General features: G+C 36.1%; 1 protein-coding gene across 6 annotated transcripts in view; it reads left to right on the top strand.

Annotated features, from left to right (window-relative positions):
• OSBPL8 (oxysterol binding protein like 8) overlaps positions 1-24,291 on the top strand; it is a 201,563-nt gene that overhangs the window by 67,568 nt on the left and 109,704 nt on the right. For 3 of the 6 annotated variants that reach the window (XM_036758485.1, XM_036758488.1, XM_036758487.1), the window contains 2 exons: positions 18,123-18,159; positions 23,554-23,691. The exons of 1 other annotated variant lie outside the window; for it this stretch is intronic. In XM_036758485.1, the coding sequence (XP_036614380.1) occupies positions 18,123-18,159; positions 23,554-23,691 (175 nt within the window). Of the gene's footprint in view, positions 1-16,385; positions 16,450-18,122; positions 18,160-23,553; positions 23,692-24,291 lie in introns of all 6 variants that reach the window. 2 more of the 6 variants (XM_036758491.1, XM_036758490.1) reach the window with 2 other exon arrangements.

Raw genomic sequence — 24,291 nt, forward strand, 5'->3', positions numbered from 1 at the left:
AGATTTCTATTTTACATTGTTAAAAAATATATAGTGAGCCTAACATGTCCCCAAAAGAACATTTCCACATACAGAGTAGAATAGAAAAAGAGGATTACATGTTACTTTCAAAATTGTCTTGCCTATACATATTTCCTTCTGAATTTATTCCTTTTCTCTACATTTAAAAAAAATGCATAAGTGATCTGCTTTGGAGGGGGTACCATTAATAGCTATCACTAGTTTTTACCTCCCTCTCAGTCTTCTTCTAATAGGAAGGTGACAGAGCTCTAGTCAAACAAAAGAAATCCGCACGTTGGCCATGTCTAAAAATGTATGTTTCATTCTGCATCTTGACTATATCACTTCTCTGTCAGGAGGTGAGGAATGTGCTTTATGTGTCTTCTAGATTTGTCTTTGGTCATTTCATAGATTACAATTCTTAAGTCTTTCAAAATTATTTGGATATTTAACGTTGTTACGCTTATCAATTCATACAAGGCCTCCTAGGTTTCTCTGAAATCATTCCTTTTGTAATTTCTTATGACACAGTAATATTCCATTGTGTCTTCATACATCTGTGTACCAGAATTTGTTCAGCTCATTCCCTAATTGATGGCTACTCGCTTAGTTTCTAGTTCTTTGCTACAAAAAAAGTGCTGCTATAAACACTGTTACACCTATGGGCCCTTTTCCTCTTTCTTGGATCTCTGGATAGAGGCCTAGCAGTGGTATTGCTAGGTCAAGGCTATACACATTTTATCAGCTTTTTTTAATTTAAGCATCATTCCAAATTACTTTGCAGGCTCTCTGGACCAAATTCACCACTCCATCAGTAGGGCATTATTGTGTCTTCCAGTAGCTTCTCCAGCAACTATCATTTTCCTCTTCTGTCATCCTTATCAATCTGATGGATATGAGGTAGAACCTTAGAGTTACTTTAATTTGCATTTCTTTGTTATTTGGAGCATTTTTTCAGATGTCAGTTGATAGCTTGGACTTCTTCCTTTGAGAACTGCCTGTTTGTATCCTTTGAGCATTTATCTATTAGGTAATGGCTGTCATTCTTAAGCAGGGCAGGGCTTGCCCCCAAAGTCTTAGACTTTTTTGTATTTGAATATCTTGGAGAGGGATAGACTCTGATCTGGGAATTCATTGGTCAAGAGAACTCCCAGTTGAAGAAGCTTCCTTTACCAATTCAGGTTAGCACTTTATCTGCAATTTATAGTCTTCAAGGGGCACTGATAGATTATGTGACTTGCCAGGAGGGTACATTGTGTGTTAGGGCAAGATTTAAACCCAGTTCTTCTTGGTTTTGATGCTATTTCCCTATCAGCTGTACCATGCTGCCTCTGAATTCTTGGATGATAAACCATTATCAGAGAAATGTGCAAAATTTTCCCTCCCTTTTAACAGTTTCCCTTAGAATTTTAGCTTCACTTTTTGATGCAATATTTCAATTTTATATAATGAAAAATTTTCAGTTTTGTCTTCTGCGATCCTCTGTAGTGAACTTTTCTGTCTGTAATTGTGAAACGTTTCATTTCCTGCTCCTGTAATTTCTTTAAAAAAATTGCTGTTCAAGTCATATGTTCAGAACAAGATGACTAATGCTTGGGGTGAAACGAAGAAATGATTGCTTTCAGTTCTTAGGGAGCTTACGTTTTATTAGAAGATACAATATTAACACAGATAAATACAGAATAATTTTAGGATATTGAGAGTACTAAACTTGTTATCATTATAATAATAATGAGTAATAGTGAAAGTTCATATGTTTTAGGCTCAGACAACAGACCCAAAACACTTGTATATATCTTAGAATGGAAAGCTTTCCTTTTTGGGTCTCACTTCTCAAAGTCCAACAGTCATCTAAGAAACTTTTTCAGATGATAATTTGAAATGTTCCCTTTTTATTTTTATCTCATTATTTCCTGGCTTTAAAGTATTCATATTCCAGGGAACTTGACAAAATAATGTATATAACTCATTTGTAAAATTGAAAGGGGAGATCTATAAAGAGAAAAGTCTCCCAGTGTCTAAAACGACCATTAAAGGGAAAACATGAACTTCTAAACAGTCTTTGAAAAACAGATTTTCAGAATCACCAGATGTGACTTCCTGTGTGCTCAACTTTTTGAGAGGAGAACATGTTAATGCTAGCAAGATAGTGCCTAAATCTAGACACTTTCCATGGTTATTTCTTTGTTCATGGTAAATATAATTTAGTTCTAGTTGTTTTTTCAAAGAAATAATTGGCATTTCTTTTAAGATGTCCTGCTCTGTTAAACTTCTCTCCATCTTCTCCGCCCTTTACCTTCTTATTCTTTTATTCGTTCTTGTTAAACTTGTAAACAGCCTGTTAAATGCACAAAAAAATTCTAGTTTTTATGGAATAAGTTTTCCTAGCCAGTATAATTTTCAAAGGACAATATCTCTAAATGCTCTTCAATTTGGATTCTGTTTATGTCATGTCTTTTTAGAAGGAAGCTTCCCTCTTAGTATTTGCCAAAGGTGAAAATCTTAAGACTGCAGTCTTTGGTTTTTAAAACATGAAAATTAGTTAAATTGTTGTTTTTGCAGCTCTTGGGAGAAATTTTCATTATTTTTCAGGGTGTATGGGAAGCATTTCCTAGCACATATAAAGATCTGGGACACATAGAGGTAGAGCATTAAACTTGATGAAGTTACGAGAATGGTAAATATCTTGTTATTAAGGATGTAAATTTTTCTTCCCTTGAAGAAACCTTTGTGTAAATGGTCTGTACCATAAGGAAGCTACATAGGTTAGAACCAGAGGCTATGTACATGTCCAACTGTTCAGAAGACTTTCAGTACAGTTACTTGTTCAATTATATCTAAATGTGAGAGCATTTTAAAGACAGTAACATGGTGGAATAATATCTTTCCATAACTCTGAAATAGTAAATCTTTTAAGAAAAAAAAAAACATGGTTTGAAAGTACATTATGCACAAAGCATTCCACTTCCAGAAAATAAGGCAGATGACATTTAATCTTTGGGTATTTTTACTACCTGTATAGATGTTTAAATCACCTGTAGTGGTTTCTCATGTACTTTATATTCATGAAGATTCATATTTGAGTAACTGATTAGCCTAATGCATTTTATCAATTATTCATACCTGAATTGCTCTTTAGCAATTAATAACAGTTCCGTTTTATAGTACATAAAATTTCCTAGTGGTCCCTTTTAATAGTACAAAATACCTTTTATGAAGAATTATCTGCTTCATATTCTCAAGAATTATTTACAAAAAGGGCATTAAAGAAATATCCAAACAGAGCAAAATTTTGATATCAGAACTGCTTTTCTATTAATTGATGATGGTTTAGATCCTTGTTGGCCCCCTAAATTGAAACAGCTTTTGAGGGTCTGGAAAAATAGTCAGACTTAATCTTTTTATTTTTATTTTTTTTATCTCCAACCATTACCTTGTTTTAGCATGAACCTTCCCGGCAAGTTGGAATTAGGTTTAGAATTATAGGATGTTAGTGACAAAAGAGAATCCATCCATTTAATTTTACATATGAGGAAACTGAAACCTAACAGATTTTGACTTCCCTGAGGTCAGATGGCTAGTAAATGGCAGAGGTCTGAAAATTTACAGTACAGTATTCTTTCCACTATAAAACATCAGTCTTTTTTTGAATGATCCATTCACACTGTGGATGCTTGAGATTTTAGAAGGGGAAGAGAAGGGGAATAAACCGAGTTCCTACTATGTGCCAGACACGATGCTAAGCACTTTACAAATATTATCTCATCTGATCCTGACAACAGCCCTGTGAGGTAGGTGGTATTATCTCCATTTTACAGTTGGGGAAACTGAAACAAGGAAAAGTTATGCGACATGGCCAGAGTCACACAGCTAGAAGTGTTTGTGGCTAGGTTTGAACTCAAGTCTTTCTGCTTCTAGGTCCAGCACTTGCCATCGTGCTGCCTCAAACTTAGAGGAGCAAGTGCCAGTTTCCTTTCTTTGTAATAACTGTTCCAGGTCTTGTCAGTTCCCTGGGGTTTTCTCAACCTAGTTGAATGCCTTCCTCTTCATGCTTTTACATGACCCAGCTGTTTGACATCTGATTTTCTTTCCATTCCCAGTGTCAAACCTTTATATATACTGTACCTAGTCTGTTTTACTAGAATACATTAGGAAGATGATCTTTCTTAATGAAAAAGGAGTAATTACAAATAAAATCTCAGGAAATATAAAAGTTAATGTTCCATAGAAAACTTCATCTAACATTTAGATTTTTATTATCTATTTTACAGTTTGCCTTTGAACAATATATGACAAACGAAATAGTTTATATTACATTCTGTTTATATTCTGTTTTCTTGTGTGGATTAATGCATGAAATTGATTTTTCTATTATATGTGAGATATTTATCTTAGCATACTGATGAGGAAAATAAAGTTAAGATGATATCATTAGGAGGTTGCTGGTGGTAGTTTGATCTTGTGTAGGGTGATATCCTTAATGAGTGATATGGTAGTAAGCAGAGGCAGTGTCTTGAGTTGGGCAGTCTCATGTGTCCATGTAAAGAGATGGCCAAAATAAAATTCAAAATAAGATAAGCTCTTATTTCAGACTGTAAAACAGAATTGTTTACTGCAAAGTATAAGATTAGCCTTCATTTACTTAAATATTTATGTATGTGGGACTTAAGCTGTCTTGGGTAACCTGTTTCTCAATTCTCACCTTCCATAGATAATGAGACTTGGTCACATGGTCTTCAGCCAGTTTCATTTGAGGCCTAAAACTTCTTTGATATCTTTTAAGTAGGTAAATTTTTGCATGACTGGCCAGCTCACATAGTTAGAGCAGGTGATAAGGAGAATGAAATCATGAATTTTCTGATCTTTGTATTATAATCATAGGCTGCAGATCCAACCCTTAACTGAGAGCCTTGTTAACATGCATGTCATTGATCATAATTAAAAATAAAATCAACATATCTTTATAGAGTATTTGTATTTATATGTGTGTGTGTGTGTACATACACACACGTATATCTGTGTATTAATCTATGTATAAAGACACTAGTGAGAGAACTGGCTTGATCAGTCATCAGAACACTTGAAAAAATGACCTACTGATTCATTTAGAGAGCCATTAATTAAATTACACTAATGCATGAAGAACTCTGTGCTAGGCACTGGGAGTGGAAGATGGGAAGAATACAAAGTTTATGTATAATACGGTTATCACCTTCACAGGTTTATTATCAGAGCGGGGGTAAGACACACATTACAGATAACTGATGGAAAATAATATGAAAAGTGCATTAGCAAAGTGGCAAAGAGGGCCATATGTGGTCTTGAGAAAAGCTGTTAGCGAGAGGCAATAATATCTTCTTAATGGATGAAGAATAAACCTGAAGATAGATGATTTAGTGGAGAGAACAATGAATTTGGACCAGGAAAACCTGAGATGGAATCGTAGCCCCGCTGTTGTTTACCTATGGGCCTTTGTGCAAATCACCTAACTTCTCAGTCTCCCAGTTTCTTGGTCTCTCAGTTTCCTAATCTATAAAATTAGGATTTTGGACACACTGCTCTCTAATGGCCCTTTCAACTTATCATAAATCTGGCAGCTAGCAAGGATTAGAAGTGTAAGTACAGTGACCGGTCTCATTGATGTCCTCTGGTGGCATGAAGATAATAAGCTTTCAGTGGCTGTTCTAGTGAAACACAGAGGAAAGACTTCAAATTGAACACAGTGAGAAGGACATTTCAGATGACCTGTACTCAGCAAAGGCTTGAGAGTGGGGAAATGCAAGACACATTTGGATGGTAACAATTGAAACAGTTTTGCAAGAGCATAAAGTTATATAAGAAAACAATGGGAGATAAGGCAAGATAGAGAAGTTAAGGCTAGATTGTAGAGGCTCTTGATTAATAGAGTATGTTATTGAGTGTAGTGTTGATGCTTGAGTTTTGTCATATGTGTAGTTGGGTGCCATTGGTGGATTTTGAGCAGGGCAGTTACATAGAGGGGCATTTTGGAAAATTAATGCTACCTGTATGTAGGATAGATTAGAGTGGGGAGAGACTGAGTATAGGAAGACCAGTTATAAAGGGGAAATGTGCAATGGAAAGAATATTATGAGTTAGAGAACTTAGATCCAAATCATAGCTCTGTTCCTATTTGTGTGACCTTGGCTAAGTCCCTTAACTTCTGGACCTCATTTTCCTCATCCATAAAATGGAATGGAGAGGAGTTTAGACTAGATGATGAAAGGTCTTTTCCATCTCTAAATCTATAATACTGTGATTCTGAGACTGAATTAATTTAGTACCATCGAGACTAATAAGGGAAGGAATAGAAGCAGAGAACAGTCAAATGGATTTTGTGGCTAAAGTGATGTAGAGGATGAGGAAAGAGCCAAAGATCACTGTGATTTTCTGCTTCCTGACTGGGATGGTGGTGGTACTAGTAATAGAAATTGGAAGGAAGGAAGGAAAGGAAATAAAAAGGAACTAAGGAAGTCTACAGAAAGGTCAGGTTAAAAGGGAAAATTTTGATTTCAGTTTTAGACATAGACTAGAAACTGCCCAATATTGACTCAGTCAAATTTCTTTCTTAAGATAAGCTTCATTACATCTTATTCATAGAGCTGGAAGTTGAGTGTGAATGGAGGTTATTTTGAGGGGAAAGAAAATGAGTCTGGCTTTCAACACATTGAATTTTTATTGATTGTGGAGCATCCTGGTGGAGAAATAGCTGACATTTGAGATGCAAGAATGAAGTTTAGAAAAGAGCTCATAGCTAGGGGTGCAGATATAGGAGTCGTGTATATAGAGTTAAATAAAACTTTAAAAAGATAATCTTATCCAGGGAAGTTTTCTTCAGTTCTAGAGACAGCAGCAGATGCTTGAAAGTTTAGTTGTGGACTCCATATTCATCTAAGGGACAGGTGGAAAAAATGGAACCAGGAAAGATAGAAGGGTTAGAGAGAGGTGAAGGTTTCTATGACAGTGTAGTTGTTGAAGATACTAAGGGAAGAGATTTGAGGAGAGGAGTGGCCATAGTGTCAAGTGTGGAAAGCATGGTATAAACAGGAAAGGGGAACCTACAGCTAGGCCTCGAGGCCATATGTGGCCTTCTAGTCTTTGGGTGCGACCTTTTGACTGAGACCAAGTTTTATAGTACAAATCCTTTTATTAAGGGGATTTGTTCTATGAAGTTTAGACTCAAAGGGCCACCCCAGTATAAAATCTTAGGAATGAGAAAAGGCCATCTATTTGGTGATTTGGAGGCTCTTTGATTGGGACATGTTTTTTGAAAAAAACTATTTCATTAGAGATCTTTTAAGGATGGAAATTTAGACTACAGGAGTTTAAGGAATGAGTAGTAAGAAAAGGGAGGTATCAAGTATAAACTCGTTTGAAGTTTTGTAGTGAAAGGCAGGCTAATGTGATGACAATGAAGAGTTAACAGGTTAAATGAAAGATTTCTCAAGGTGACAGATTTGAGCATGTTTAAAGGCATAGAGAAAGTGACTAATGCAGAGATAGAGCATTTATTAAGGAAGGAAGAAAATAAGCATTTATTAAGTACCTACTATATGCTAGGGACTGTACTTACTTAGTGCCTTACAAATATTAGGTCATTTGATCTTCACAAAAACCCTGGATGGCGATGCTATTATTATCCCCTCTATAGTTTGGGAAACTGAGTCAAACAAGTGCCTTGCCTTGCCTCCCTGACACAGTTAGAAAGTATCTGGGGCCAGATTTGAATTCAGGTCTTCCTTATTCCAGGCCTGGTATGCTATCCACTGTACCACCTAATGTGCTCTATTAAGCACTTGTTATATTCTAGACTCTGTACCAAGCACTGAGGATACAAATACACAGATAAACAAACAAAAAGATAGACCCTGCGGTCATGAAGCTTACATGCTAATGAGGGAAGATAACACATAAAAACTGGCAGGAAGGGGAGGTATTGGAAGGGCACCTGGGTGAGGATAAGGTTGTGTGCCCTGAAAACTAAGAATGGTTTTTCATTTTTAAATACGGTAGGGACTTTTCTTTTAAAATGTAAAAGCCATTCTTGGCTCCCATGCCGAACGCAGGCAGGCCTATGCTGAAGCAAGTCTAGTCCAACCTACTAATCTTACAGATGAGAAACAGAAGCCCAGAGGTTAAGTGTTTATCCATGGACACATAGGTAATAATAAAGATAACAGTAACAGCTAGCATTTATATAGCACTTGAAGGTTTGCAAAGTGTTTTTCATGTATTATCTCATTCAATTGTGACAGCCACTCTATGAGGTAGATGCCATTATTATCCTTATTTTACAGAGAAGGAAACTGAGGCTAGGGTTGTTAAGTGACTTACCTAGGTTTATATAGTCTGAGGCTGGATTCAAACTCAGGTCTTACTGATTTCAGATCTAGTGCTCTCACTACCTAACTGCCTAGGTAAAGTAGTAAGTGGCTGAGCTGTGATTAGGATTCAAGTTCTCTGACTCTGCAACTTGTGTTCTTTTAAAGTTCTTTAAAAGACTCTCACATGACCACTAAAATCCTGATTCTGTAGTGGTTTTTTGTTTTTGTTTTTTAAGATCTGGTATCCTACAGTGCATCTTTGAGTACTTTCCTTTCTTTAAATATTTTGCCAACTGATACACTGATAAACAACACTAGTTTCTAATTTTGTGTTTATAATTATTATTACTTTAGGAAAATTAAATTCCTACATAAATTCAGTCTTCTAAGCAAGTGATCTTACTGAATTGAGGTGCTCTTAGTGTTAGATGCTCTTTAGTTTCAGAACTTACTGTAGTCCAAGAAAAAAAATGAGTTAACAGAATACTGTTTGAAATTTTAACTCTTATATTTCATCATGATTCCAAGCTCTGCTTTTATTTTTTTTTTGAGTTTAAATCATTATTTAATATTTTTAGTTTTCAGCATTAACTTTCACAAGAGTTTGAATTACAAATTTTCTCCCCATTTCTACCCTCCCCCCGACTCCAAGATGGCATATATTCTGATTGCCCTGTTCCCCAGTCAGCCCTCCCTTCTGTCACCCCACTCCACCCCATCTCCTTTTCCCTTACTTTCTTGTAGGGCAAGATAGATTTCCATGCCCCATTGCCTGTATATCTTACTTCCTAGTTGCATGCAAAAACTTTTTTTTTAAACATCTTCTTTTAAAACTTTAAGTTCCAAATTCTGTCCCCTTTTCCCTTCCCACCCACCCTCCCTAAAAAGGCAAGCAATTCAACATAGGCCACATGTGTATCATTATGCAAAACCCTTCCACAATACTCATGTTGTGAAAGACTGTATTTTGTTCCTTCCTATCCTATTCTCCTTTATCCAGTTTTCTCCCTTGACCCTGTCCCTTTTCAAAAGTGTTTGCTTTTGATTACCTCCTCCTCCTATCTGCCCTCCCTTCTATCATCCTCCCTTTTTTATCTCCTTCCTCCTTCTTTCCTGTGGGGTAAGATACCCAAGTGAGTGTGTATGTAATTTCCTCCTCAGGTCAAATCCAGTGAGAGCAAGATTCACTCATTCCCCCTCACTTGCCCCCTCTTCCCTCCCAACAGAACTGCTATTTCTTGCCACTTTTATGTGAGGCAATTTACGCGATTCTCTCTCTCCCTTTCTCCCTCTCTCAATATATTCCTCTCTCATTCCTTACTTTGATTTTATTTTTTTAGATATCATCCTCTCATATTCAGCTCACCCTGTGCCGTGTGTGTGTATGTGTGTATTCCCTTCAGCTACCCTAATACTGAGGTCTCATGAATTACATACATCATATTTCCATGTAGGAATGTAAACAAAACAGTTCAACTTTAGTAAGTCCCTTGTGATTTCTGTTTCTTGTTTACCTTTTCATGCTTCTTTTGATTCCTGTGTTTGAAAGTCAGATTTTCTATTCAGCTCTGGTCTTTTCACTGAGAAAGCTTGAAAGTTCTCTATTTTATTGAAAGTCCATATTTTGCCTTGGAGCATTATACTCAGTTTTGCTGGGTGGGTGATTCTTGGTTTTAATCCTAGCTCCATTGACTTCCTGAATATTATATTCCAAGCCCTTCGATGCCTTAATGTAGAAGCTGCTAGGTCTTGCGTTATCCTGATTCTGTTTCCACAATACTCAAATTGTTTCTTTCTGGCTGCTAGCAGTATTTTCTGATCTGGGAGCTCTGGAATTTGGCAACAATATTCCTAGGAGTTTTCTTATTGGGATCTTTATGAGGAGGCAATCTGTGGACTCTTTCAATTTCTGTTTTACCCTCTGGCTCTAGAATATCAGAACAGTTCTCCTTGATAATTTCTTGAAAGATGATATCTAGGCTCTTTTTTTGGTCATGGCTTTCAGGTAGTCCAATAATTTTTAAATTATCTCTGCTGGATCTGTTTACCAGGTCAGTGGTTTTTCCAATGAGGTATTTCACATTGTCTTCCATTTTTTCATTCCTTTGGTTCTGTTTTACAATATCTTGATTTCTCATCAAGTCACTAGCTTCCACTTGCTCCAGTCTAATTTTTAAGGTAGTATTTTCTTCAGTGGTCTTTTGGACCTCCTTTTCCATTTGGCTAATTCTGCCTTTCAAGGCATTCTTCTCCTCATTGGCTTTTTGGAGCTCTTTTGCCATTTGAGTTAGTCTATTTTTTAAGGTGTTGTTTTCTTCAGTATTTTTTTGGGTCTCCTTTAGCAAGTCATTGACTTGTTTTTCATGGTTTTCTTGCATGACTCTCATTTCTGTTCCCAATTTTTCCTCTACTTCTCTAACTTGACTTTCCAAATCCTTTTTGAGCTCTTCTATGGCCTGAGACCAGTTCATGTTTTTCTTTGTAGGCTTTTGTTGTAGGCTCTTTGACTTTGTTGACTTCTTCAGGCTGTATGTTTTGGTCTTCTTTGTCACCAAAGAAAGATTCTAAAGTCTGAGTCTGAATCTGAGTGCGTTTTCACTGCCTGGCCATGTTCCCAGCCAACTACTTGACCCTTCAGTTTTTCCTTAGGGTACGACTGCTTGTAGAGTAGAGAGTGCTTTGTCCCAAGCTTGAGGGGATGCGCTGTTGTTTTCAGAGCTATTTCTCATAACAAGCTCTGCCACACCAGTGTTCTTCCTCCTCCAACCTGGACCTGACTCAGATCTTAAGCAGGCTCTGCACTCTTGCTCTGATCTGCCACTTAATTCCTCCCACCAGGTGGGCCTGGGGCCAGAAGCAACTGCAGCTGTAGTTCTGTAGTTGCACCACCTCCGCTGTCCCCGGGGTGGTGGCCGAACCATGAACTCCTTTCACTCTGTCCCCAGCAGTTTTTCCCACTAATCTTCTCTGTTGTCTTTGATGTTTGTGGGATGAGAATTCTGGTAATTGCCACAGCTCACTGATTCAGGGCGCTAGGGCCTGTTCTGCCCAGCCCCCAGTCTGGTTGTTCCAGGCGCAGCCCACGCTGGGCTTTGTTCTGCTCCGCTCTGAGCTCCATGTGTAATAAACCTTACTCAGCGACCATCCAGGCTGTCCTGGTCTGGAGCCCTGCTTCCCCTCTGCTATTTTGTGGGTTCTGCAGTTCTAGAATTTGTTCAGAGCCATTTTTTATCGGTGTTTGGAGGGTCCTGGGGGAGAGCCCTAGGCAAGTCCCTGTTTTCCAGCCACCATGTCAGCTCCACCCCGCCCCCCAAGCTCTGCTTTGTAAAAAATGAACTTTCACTGCACTGCACATAAGTATAGTTGATTAATAGAAGTAGCTAGTGGGATAATTAAAAAGATATTTAAAAATTTTTATTTTTAAGTGGTCACTGCCATTTGAGATTCATATGGTCTGTTTTATACTGATAAGTTGTAAATGATTTAATGAGTGAATGAATGAGCTGTTACTAAGTTCTGAGCACTAGGAGTTCAGAAGTGAGACAACCCTTTCCCTCAAGGAACTTAGATTCAAATGGGGGGGGGGGCAACACATTTAAGGGCGAGGTGGCCAGGGAAGCTTGTTTTAGTCTGGGAAATCAACAGGGATGGTAAGTGGAACAATAAGATAATATATTGACATAGCCTTTCAGAGTACTTGGTAGTATTGTTTTGGTTATCCTCCCCAGAGCAACAAGTGGAGGTCAGGTTGTATTATCCACTTTAAGTAGCACAAGGGAAAATGGCAGTGGTGAAGAAGCTCATTCTTGAGGAGTTCTGAGCTGAAGGGCTCAGTTTCCTTGCAGCATAGTCTCTGGAGGTGTTCAGAGTTAAGTATATGCTTTTAAATGCCCTCTAAGAAACTGAGGAGGCAGTGTTGTTACGTTGTGTATTTCTCCACTAACTGTAGCAAAAGGAAAAACCTACAAAAATAGAAATAGTTTTAGAAATGTAAACCAATATCACTGCAGCCTGCACTTATTAGGTTATACCTGTAAAGATCAAAGTGAACCATGAATGGATAGCTTTCAAGAGATGTTTTCTTTAAGGCTTTTTTCAGTTCTCGTCTTGGCTATAGCAAGTCAGCTGCAACAGGGATCCTTCTGTAAAGAATGACTTCACTGTGAAGAAACTGTATTGGAAAAATAACGATGCCATCAATACTTAATAGCTTTGCATGCCTTGCCTCTGAGGAAACTTATGAAATACTAGTTTATGATATAAAACCAGATTAATAAGTATACAATTTAAGTTGAAGTGCTAAGGGGAAAATAATCAAATAATCAAAGTCTATAGAGGGATTGAGATTATTTCTGCATAGCAACAAAAAGTATATATGAACCTACATGCATGTCTTGAATATTTTAGAGTCCAAATGGTTCTTTAGTTATTGTAAATAGGTTGGGGTTTATTTTGATATTGAACTACAGTTAACTTCATTTTTACATCACATAGGTTAACAAAAATTCTGGGTTTTAAGAAGAAAAATGACTAGAAGATTTGAATAATGGCTTTGAGTTTATCTTTGTTGAGGGATTTTTATATTATAATTGTTAATGATGGGCAACTGCAAAGTTTTACAGTTTTTAATGGTCATCAATGACTTATCTAATCTTTAGAAATGTTAAACAGTGAAAATTATTTTTGAATTTCATTTTTAGATTCTTTTTCTTTATCTGGAATATTGTTCATAGAATAAAAATCTTTAATAACATTAAGTCAGTTCTGATCTTCATTCAGATCCTTTCTACTTTTCCCATTCATTTAGCAAATTCTAAAGATATTTTTTAAGGACCCTAAGTTCATTTTCAAAGATCATAGCATGACAACGTGGGAAGAACACTTATGAAAAATTACCTGTTTCCTCTAATCATCCCATTTAAGGGTTTTTTTTTGAACTCCAGGATAATTAATAAAAATTATTGAACTGTGTCCTTCAGGGGTCTGGGTAACTTGGGCAATTAGTTTAAAACCCTTCTGTTTTCTAAGACTTAGATTCAAATCACAATGACTACTGTTAGTAGCACGTTTTTCCTACAACTCTCTTACCTCAAGTAATAAAAATTTATAATTTCCCGCATGTTCACATATGACTTTTAGTTTTATGTCTTGCCACTGTTTTGGAATATATTGGTAACATTGTGTAAGAAGGACTAAAGTTCTTATTTAGGATCCTTGAAAATTTTCTTAAGAATAATGGGGCACTTTCAACTGGTAGAAAATTAAGAAAATAGGATTGTAGTGGCTGAAATGTTAGTGTGCTTTCAAGGGCAAGTTGATCAGCCTAAAAAATGCCATGCTTGAATGTGACAGTTTGTAGTGCATATTTTATTTTTGTAACCCTTGGCTCAAAGGTGAAGTGCATGGGAGGGACTCTTTCCTCATTGTTGGGTTTTGATTACTCAATGCATCTATTTGAAGGGCAGTCAAAGTTGGTGAGAGCTGGAAACAGGAGAGAACTGATGATCTTTTTGGGATTCCAACTTTGAGAGAAAAAATGAGCCATTCCAAACCCTCTTCAGGTCCCCAAAGAGAGAAAAAGGCTATGGGAAGGAGTTGATGAGTAGAGGACCTTGAAGTCTCTATCATATCACTGTCACCAACTTGCTGCATTGGAGATTTTGAGGAGTTTACCCTTGGGACTCACACAGACACTCTCTCTCTCTCTCTCTCTCTCTCTCTTTCTCTCTCTCTTTCTCCCCCCCCATCTTTCTCTCCCTCCCTCTCCCTCTTCCCCACCTTCTCTCCCTCTCCCTTTCCCTCCCCTCCTTCCTGTCTCCCCTCCCCCAGTGGGACAGTTCATTTACTTTATGTATTGTCTGGTATATGTTCTCCTTTGCATTCTTTCTATGATTTCTGTTTGCTGTTTTGCTAAATGAATTTATTTGATATCGAGTATTATTATTTGATTATTGAATATAGAAATTTACATAAATGCTTTAGTAAATGAAGCTGAGCTACTGGAGAGCTCTCACTGAAATGGCAAATCAAAATGTATTGTCTATTGTTTCAATAAAAACCCAAGGTTGGACAGCCTTGCCCTAGACTAACAGTAAGGAAGCAGATAGATAAAATTCTAGTTTTGTACCTCTTCTCTTGGAGGAGAGCAGAGTGGTTAGCCTCTGGTCCCAAACTCCTGTTTTCCTTCCTGGCAGGAATCCAAACTTTCTTGGAGAAGAGTTGGGGGAGAAGACTTTAGATATCTGTTCTTGCTTCCCTGAACTGCATGTAGACAGACCTAGGTGGACATATATAACCAATATAGGCAAAACAAAGCAAACAACACTCACACCACACTATTTCCTACATTTCGATAAAATCACAATGATTTTGATATTTCTATTTAGACTATGTAACTACAAAAAAATTAAACACTTTGGTAGTGGTCATTATACTTTTACCAAAAACCCTCATGAAACTTCTGATGCAATTTAAAAACTGACTTCTCTGGGAAAAAATTCATAGATTTTGTCTTGTATTCCATCTCCCAAATGAGTATTGATGTGATTTCCTGACCTTCCAGTAATATTGTCAACTAGTCTGTTGGGGCTCAGAACAGAGAAAACCTAATTATATCTATTCTGGCAGAAGGTCAAGTTCCATAACTTTAAGATTAATTCCTTTGCTTCCATGAAAATGCCTCATTAAGATAAGAACTACTTTCTAACAGTTTGCAACCAGATAATTCTATCATAAGCTTGTGACATGAAGTTTTTCCTAAGAATATTTTTCATAATTACTCACGTTTCATGAAGTTGAAAATTTAAGTGTGAAAAATAGAACTGATTGTGTTTTATGATATATTGAATAAGTACCACTTATTTTGCCACATATATTTTTAACAAATAAGTTTTTATGAGAAATATCATCTTTGATTCACTAGAAATGAAAGTGTTTTTTCATATGTAAAATGGTGTCAGATTTCTTGCTGACAGAAATATTTATGTCACTACTCCACTGGGTGCAAGATGCTATGAAATATTTTTTCAAAGGAATAGCTTAAAATCCCACTGAGACTTTTGGGACACCCTGTACAGGGTGTATACAGAAAAAATATAGTTTATCTTCATAGCTTATTTAAATAGGTTGGGTCTCAGTGATGCTAACTGCACATATATATTCATCAATCTAATTTGTATTTACCATGATTTCTGATTAGTTGATTGCATACAGATAGTTGATTCTGAGATGACTATATTTGTAACCAGTCTTTAATGAGGTATAGTCAATTTCTTTTTCTTTTTTAGTATATTGCTTGGTGCTGGTTATAACAAGTTTCTTTCCACTCTTACTTAGGAAAGTATTAATCTGTTAGGATATGAGCCTCCTGAATTCTCTAAGTAGCTTTTTGATCCAGAATCAAATATTCCAACTTAGTTTCTTTGTTCTGTTTTGCATACAAATGAGTAAAAAAACATTTATTAAACAAATGTCATGTGTTAAGCACAGTGCTGGGGGACACAAATACAAAAAGCCCTGGTAGTCCCTGCCCTCAAGGATCTTATACATTCTAATATGAAAGATAGCACCCTTGGGAATTGAGCCAGGCTGGAGATTGGGGCCCTTAGAGTTATAGGGGCTGTCCAGGAACAATGGCAAAGTTGACTTCCTTATGGAAGGGTAGGGAGGAAAGGTTGTTGGTGAGGAGGTTGTGGAGAAGTTGGTTGGAGAGGTTAGTGAATCTTTGCTGCGGCTTTTCTGAAATCATAATTTGGGAGAGGCCCTCACCGATCTGGTAAGCAGGGCTTCTGGAGGGAAGTTCCCTGGGGATGTGGTCTCTGGTATAGACTTGCAAGATTAGTAATTGATTAAAATGAATTGAAATTAAAATTAAAAATTATGATTCAATGTAGTGAATAATACTGTATAAGTAGTAATCTAGAGTCTGTTTCCTTGTGTAATCATGATCATTTTAGGGTGAAATGACTATTTCGTTAAGTATTTCCTGTTATTTTTGGGTGTGTGATGAAACAAGCTGTTAATTTCTTTATTTGCTTCTTCTAGGAAAATGTATGTGCTGTTCAATCATTTACCTGTAACTTCTTTCAATCTTCTTACTTCATGAAATGTATGTGTAATTAGATATGCATTAACACTAGCTAGCATGCATGAATTTTTGTGAGTACTGAGATTTTTTTTTTCTGCTTAATTCTCATTTGTGGCACTAACTTTTTTGTGGTTTATCTTAATGCTTAATAACTTCAATGGCCATTTGCCAAAAATAATGGAATCCAGTAGGTGTTTTGGTGGCTTATGAAGACTACGTTGAGAATATTTGAAATTGAGATTATCTTGGAAAATTTGGAAACTCTGGTCATTAGTTTTCACCTTACCATCATAACTTGCTAGTTATTGCTATGACTCCTAGCAGTGAGTCTTCAGCACAGATGAATCATGATCAAAGGCTGTGCTTTCTATAACTCTGCTGTGATAGATTAAATAGATGAAAAGAGGAAATAAATACACAAAGATGAGCTCAAATGATTCAGTTACAGTAAGATATTCAGAAGAAATACTTGTAAGGACACAGGAGGATATAATTTTAAGTACTGTGAAGTAGCTATCACTTTGGAAAGTAAGAGGTAAAAGCATTTTTTTTCTGAGAGACAAAAGCTAATAAAATCTTAAAAATATTGTAGATTTTCATCATTCTCTGTTACTGTGACCCTAACTTCCCATCAAGGCTTTTAAGATGGACTTGTGTCCTTTAGCCTGGGCTCTATACTATGCATTTTACTTTGTTCCTTTGAAAGAGTATTGATGTGACTAAAAAATTGGCCTTTAGAGCTTGAAAATAACATTCAATGAAATCTTATACAATATGTTCATATGAGGGTCCACCTCTATTGGTGCTTTTGTTTTCTCTCCCTTAAGTAATATGCCCTTCAAGATCAGTAATTCTATCTAAGTCTATACAAAGATCTAATTACATTTTTATTTAGTACTTTATACATACTGGAATATAAAAAAATGTTTAAGTAACCTGACCTATACAATTTTATTGTTATGACCAGCATTCATTTTCGTTGCCATGTGAGACGGTTTCCTTCCCATGCTTTTGTGTCTTTGCAGAAAAAAGTGCAATGTTGAAAATAAACCTGTTACCCAAAGCTGGCCCTATAGTAATATTTTCAAGTTGTATTTTTTTGGTCACATACAAAAACAGTCATCTTCTTAAAGTATAGAAGATATTTATCAGAGAATTATTACTCTTATTCACTTTAAAGGATGCTAATGTATAAGTTAATAACTTTTGGCAGTTTCTTTAACTATAACAAAAATTTTGCCAGTTTTGATTTGCTTTAAAAAACAAATATGTAAGAATTTTGGGCCTACACCAAAGCTTAATTTTAAAGGTCTGTATCTTAACAGTCACTTCCATTAGTTTGAGATTTTTGGCAAGTTTACTGAAGGGGAACATCTTAGTCAACCTATCCCCGTATTAAATTTCTTTTTAAAATAATTAAATAAATGAATGAGTGAATGTTGCCAAAAATGGTCATGCTGTTTTAGGGGAGAAAGAGGTATGTCCAAGAAAAAAGTCTTTAAAATATATAAAATCTCCTTAGTGTTTAACATTATGATTATTAGGATTGGTGTGCATGTGCTTTCTACTTAGCAAAAGAAACTAAAACCATTTCTGTTTTCCTTTTCTTTCACTGATGCTTCTATCCTGATGCATATTGCTTCTTCCTGGTGTGGACTGTATTTGTTTGCTGCTCAATTACACTACATTAAAAGCATGTTGGTGATGCCAAAGATGTCCATGGGCCATCAAGTAAGTGATTAAAATGTTAATAGCCTATTTGGGAGCTAATATTTTAACATTTATTTGTGGTAGGCAAGTAAGAGTTGTAGTAGTGTTCTAACAGTACTTCATTCTGTCTTTTTTTGAAGGCAACAAAATAGTGAATAATTTTTATAGTTAACTCAGTTAATTCAATATCTTTTTAGGTTCAGTAGTGAGGACAGTATGCAATAGGAACCTCTTGGCGATTTTTAGATGGATTTGATCCTTTGTAGACTATCATTAGCAGATTAGGGCCTCCTGAATATATCAGCCATTTTGACCAAAACTGATCATATCGGAAGTTTTGCTGGTAGGGCAGCCTTGGGGAAGTTCTGGAAAGGTATGTGGAATTCCTTTATTAAACTTCATCTGTGAATTGCCATTTGTTATTGCTGATTAATAAGAAAATGTTATTGATATATTTTGTGCGATATAGAATAGATCAGATAGATAATATGATTGCAAAAACCTCCTCTTTTAATTTTTAATTTTAAATTTGTTATAAATTATCCAAGGATCTATCAATAGTACCTTATTAGCCATGCAGAGATAGTTATCTGTATATTTTATTTATTTTGGGAGCACAGGCTTATCTCTATAAAAGAAAAAAATGTCAGTGAGCCCAGAGTATTGACTTCAGCATCCTCATGTATAATGTGAATACATAAGCAGCATAGAAAAATGGAATTTTACAGAAAGCAGCAGGAGAAGATAAGAGCATACATGTTTGGAAACAAGTAACAGAAGGGGGAAGATAAGGACACCTGCCAGCTGGTCCAAACAGCAGCTGTGGCTTCCTTCCCAGCCTTCATTCTGCATGTGCTATGACCTTTGAGCTTCCAGGAACAATGTCTGGAAGCTCAAAATAGAGACTGAGGCAGCCAGAGGCCTGAGCCAGAGTTTTTCTTGCTACGGTTCTGTCTATGGGACTTCTCTTATCTGTAAGGAAAGATAGTAAATATATATTTTAAAATTAATGTTTATTTTCATTTCCGTAATCAAAACTATGAATTGTACCATTCCATAAAGCATACAGTCCTAGACTTTTAGAATTGGAAAGAATCTTAGAGGATTTGTCATCCACTTCTGATGTTTTAATGGGTGAGGAATTGAAGCCCTAATTAAATTACTTAAGGTTTGTAGTAAATTGCTAAAACAGATAAAGAAATGAAGACTCAGGATTCTAGATTCATTGCTTTTTCCACTCAGCTGTGCTACTGCCAAAATTAGAATGAGTTGTCAGAATTTGGTGAATTCATAGGTAAATATTTACATGTAAATGTTCAATTGACTATAAAATATTATACCTTTTCCTTCTCCAATCTCTTCCCTTAAATAGCAGGAAGAAAACAAGACATAGTAGAAAGCTCAGTGTAGAGTGTCAGGAGATCTGAGTTCTAATGCCAACTCCATGGCTAATCTTTGTATCCTGGCTGAGACCAGCTGCTTAAATTCTTGTACTCAGTTTTCTAATGACGGTGAAGAGAACATTGGATCAAGAGTCTCAAATAGTCCCTTCCAGCCCTGACATTCTGTGTCAGTCTAGGACCAACACCTTTAAAAGTGGTGCCAACTTTTTGTTTTTAATTTGTTTGATATGCCTGATAAAACCACAGACAGCTTGCATCTTAGATCCAGATAGAATACAGTTTAGTTCAATAATAAAAATCAAATTGAAAAAAACATCTCTTTGGGGAAATGCGACCAGAAAAAAATTGTAATCTTAAGCCACTCTGTCTCCTTTTTTATGCTAAACAGCTGTAGTTATTTTACCTGAACTTCTTTACTTTTTGCTATATAGATTTACTGTAACCCTTGGAAGATATTTTTAATTATTTTTGCATTTCTATGACTTGGGTGAGCTCAACAGTGACATTGAATATTAACTGTAAAAACATTTCAACTTTTGTTACCACCTGAAATGCTTCCATATCAGGATGTTATGAGAAATTTTATGTGTATATAAGGAGTTAAAAATTTGTTCTGGTAATAGAAGAAACTCATTTCCACTTTTATATGATTTTAACATATATGAATAGTTTTTTTTTTTTGAACAAAAATAAGCAGTATGATATATTGGAAGGAACAGAATTCTGATTCTGATCTTTGCTGCGTTATAATTAGCTGTGTGACCCAGGCAAGTTGTTTTTTATTAATAGCTAGCGGTGTGACCTGGGCAAGTTGTTTATTAAACTTTCTGGCAATTCATTTCCTTATCTGTAAAATGAGTGAAAGGTCCCTTTGAACTCTAAAGTTCTGTGGTTTCTCTTAGAAATGTGGGGATGAAATTTGAAAATTGTGTACTGTCGTATTCATTTCCAAAAGAATCATCATCAAAAACTCACATCTCTTATTTTGGTGAAGAGGGTAGATTCAATAAATATTAAATGCTTTGTCTATATAAGTCATAAATAGAGGTTGTATGATTGACATAGTGGATAGAGAGCTGGAGTTGTTATAAATATACTTACGCTGTCTAGGAATAAACAGTACTCGTTGGAAAGCCAGGAAGGTTTTAATCATATTTTACATTTATTCGTTCTGAATAAATAAATGGGTACATCCCCTGAATGGAGTACAGGAGAGTACAAGGACTCAGACTAACACCAGTCCTTTTATTGATTCCCAATTCGAATTTCCCACCTGGCTCTTCGTTGTCCAGATGCAACCCCCTGACTGCCTATGTCATGTCCTCAAACGGCTCATTAAACATGGGTATAAGTCTCTAACCTTTGATCAGAAGCCTGGTCTCTGCTAGATCACAGCTTCGATTACAACCAGTCACCTGACTTATATCTGCTGTCACTATCCTGTGGAAACAAACCTTCTCCCACCATTTCTCACAGAGTGAAAGCCAGTTCAAGTCCCTCTGACACATCCTGGCTGCATGACCCTACACGAGATCCTTTATTTCACCAGAGGTGTCAAACATGTAGCCAGCAGGCTGACTCACTTTAGTTGGGAAATATTTAACAAAATAAATTAAAACACAATAGAACGTAGATAAGGTAAATATGTAAATATGTGGCCACAGGGATCCTTACGGTTTAGTGGCCTCTGTTTCTGTTTGACAGCCCTGCTGTAGACAATTTTAAGAGTCCAAGTTGCAGAGTAGGTACTGATCAGCATTGATGAAGGGAATTTATCCTCATCAGGGAGTTCTTCATACCAGTGAGGTCACAAGTCCAGTCACTCTCCTTATCTTATATGTGAAGCACTGTGATAGGCATTGAGGTTAATGGCAAAGATGAGTACTACCCATTCCCTGACTTCAAGGAATAATAGAAATAGTGAAGCATTTGTATAATACTTCAAGGTTTGTAAATTGCCGTACAGATATTATCTCATTTTAGCCTCAGAGAAACCTTGGGAAGAAGTGCTAATCTTACACTCAGTTTGCAGATGAGGAAACTAAGGCAGACAGAGGTTAATTGACTATCCCAGAGTTGTATTGCTAGTGAATGTCTAAGGCTAGATTTGAACTCATCTTTCTTACTGTAGGTCAGGTGCTCTGTGCACTGTAACACCCAGCTGCCTAGTATAATTGGGAGATAATTCATAGTATTAACTGTGTTTTATTAGTGGAAAAAGTGCAGCAACATATGTCACACATACTGTTCTATTTAAAGTCTTTATGCTAATATAGGCCTTTTGAACATTTAAGATTAAGATCCACTCTATAGATCACCGATTCCTAACCTGGAATCTGTGAACTTAAAAAAAATTTCAGTCTAATAAATTTCTTTTGTAATCCTTTGTATTTTATGCATTTTAAAATATTCTTCTGTAAAGGGGTCCTTAGGCTTCATCTAGGTTGCCCAAGGGCTCCGTGACACAAAAAAAGACTAAGAAACCTTGTTCTAGGTACTAGATATATGTAGTCAGTATTGCTTATTATTACCTTAGGAATTTCTTATGGCCCATGAAAAACACTTAAAATCTTTTTTTGTTAGACTCCACTTAAATTAAGGGAGATACTATACTTAACTAGGATTTTAGACTTAACGCATTGCTATGAGCTTTCATTATTCCTAATTAGCTCTAGTTTCAAAATACGGTACAAGATGTCATTACTGTTAAATATGCCAGTGCGGTTTCTGCTCTTAAGTTTAGTTGAATGCAGAACATGAGGGAAATGAAGTTCACTTCCATATTTAATGGAAACCAGTAGAGGGCACTGTAATACCATACTTGAGTGCATGAGTTACTCTGTGTAAGCTGTGTTAACACTCTGGCGTTCAAAGTCCTTTATAACTTAGCCCCCTCCTACCTTTCCAGTCTTAATCTTACTCTCCGAGATATACTCTTGGATCCAGTGATGTTGTTCCATGACCAAGGCACTTTATTTCTCTGCCGTAGGCATTCTTTCTGGGTGGCCCCCATATCTGCATTGCTCTCCCTCCTCCATTCCGACTCCTGACCTCCCTGGCTTCTTTTAAGTCCCACCTAAAATTCCACCTTCTACAGGAAGCCTTCCTTCTGTTAATTACTTCCTATTTATCCTTTTTATAGCTTGCTTTGTATGTATTTGCCTTTTCTCTCTCCCATTAGATTATAAGTTCCTTGAGTGCAGGAGCTGTCTTCTACCTCTTTCTGTGTCCCCAGCACTTAGCACAGGGCCTGGGACATAGTAGGCACTTAAGAAATGTTTAATGATTTATTCATACTTTACTAGATTTCACTTTAGGTACGGAGTGGACATATGACAAAACTGAAAATGCAGCAAATAAATTGCACAATAAAATTCTTAGTGTCTGATACCATTATGTTTACTGTATAATTACTTGGTTTATATTCAGAGAGTATTTCTTAGTGCTTCTTTGTTTTCTCCCTTATGAATGGACAGGTTCTACAAGGAGTGAGGCAAAAAATTGTCCTAGGATTTCTGCCCCTGAACCCCTATGATGGTCAGATATAAACATTGATTCATTTCTCCATTTTATAATTTTAGAAATGTGGTATTTATTAACCTTATTTCTTCAAACTGCTGTCTACCAGCAACCTGTCATGTGATTTTTCTTATGGAATGTTAAATATTTATCACTTAACAATACTTTTGAAAGTCTTTATTCAAATAATACCAATTCTCAGTTCTATTAAGATGAACTTTTGAATATCCTTTGCGCAATTAAAATAACTAGACAATCTCATTAACAATTGTTTGTATACTCCTTCCTCCATTTTACCATTCATAATATCGCAAAAGTTTAATTTTTAGTTAGTCAAACAATTTACCTTTTAGAGTATTAAACCAAAAATGGCAGTGTGAATCCTTAAGAAAAGTTAAAAATAAACAGAAAATGAGAGTGACCATATACCATGGTAACTAATATGCTGCTGTAAAGTTATCTGGTTAGTATTGATTTTCTTTTCTTCCTTTAGCCTTGGTAACAAACAGTGATGATTCACACCTTCTGACCTCAGCAAAGATGAATCAGCGACAGGGAAAAGAAGCCTACCTAACTCCAACCAAAGATTTGCTTCAGCCATCACTGAGTCCAGGAAGTGCTCACAGCCAGGGTGAGAGGTTCTGATTATTGAATAGTATTGTACAGTTTTTATATTTCTGACCTATCCTTACCTTTTTAGTTTTTTGCCTTCTCTCTCAAAAATAATACTTTTAGTGTAAGTGAACTCTGTGGATTTTATCTTCTCTTATGTTTTATCTTTCTTCCTTTTTCTTCCCTGGACATAAATAACTTGTGTGCCTTTTGGTCAGTTTTATAAGGCTGATACTCTTCTGGCTCAGAAACATTCAGTTTAATATGTTGACCTCTTCCACTGTGATGAGAAGCAGATGCTCTTACTCCTGAAAGTTTTAAGTAGGTACAGTTGGTCTTTAGAAATCTGCTATGTATCTAAATAATAGGTGAATTTTGAACCCTAATCATTTTGCACAGTCAACTCTTGATGATCTCTTTCTCACAATCAGACTTCATTTTCATTTATTTTCTTTTTTAAAATGACACTTGTATTTTCTACTTCGCTTAATGAAAAATTAGTTCTTGCTTAGAATTTTAAGCTGGAAGTAATTTTTAAACTGATTTTCTGGACAGGAGAGATGTGAAGCCTTTGTTACCTCAACATAATGATTACTGTATGATCTTATAGAAAAATAAT

This window comes from Trichosurus vulpecula, chromosome 5 (assembly GCF_011100635.1).
Source record: "Trichosurus vulpecula isolate mTriVul1 chromosome 5, mTriVul1.pri, whole genome shotgun sequence".
Taxonomy (NCBI): Eukaryota; Metazoa; Chordata; class Mammalia; order Diprotodontia; family Phalangeridae; genus Trichosurus; species Trichosurus vulpecula.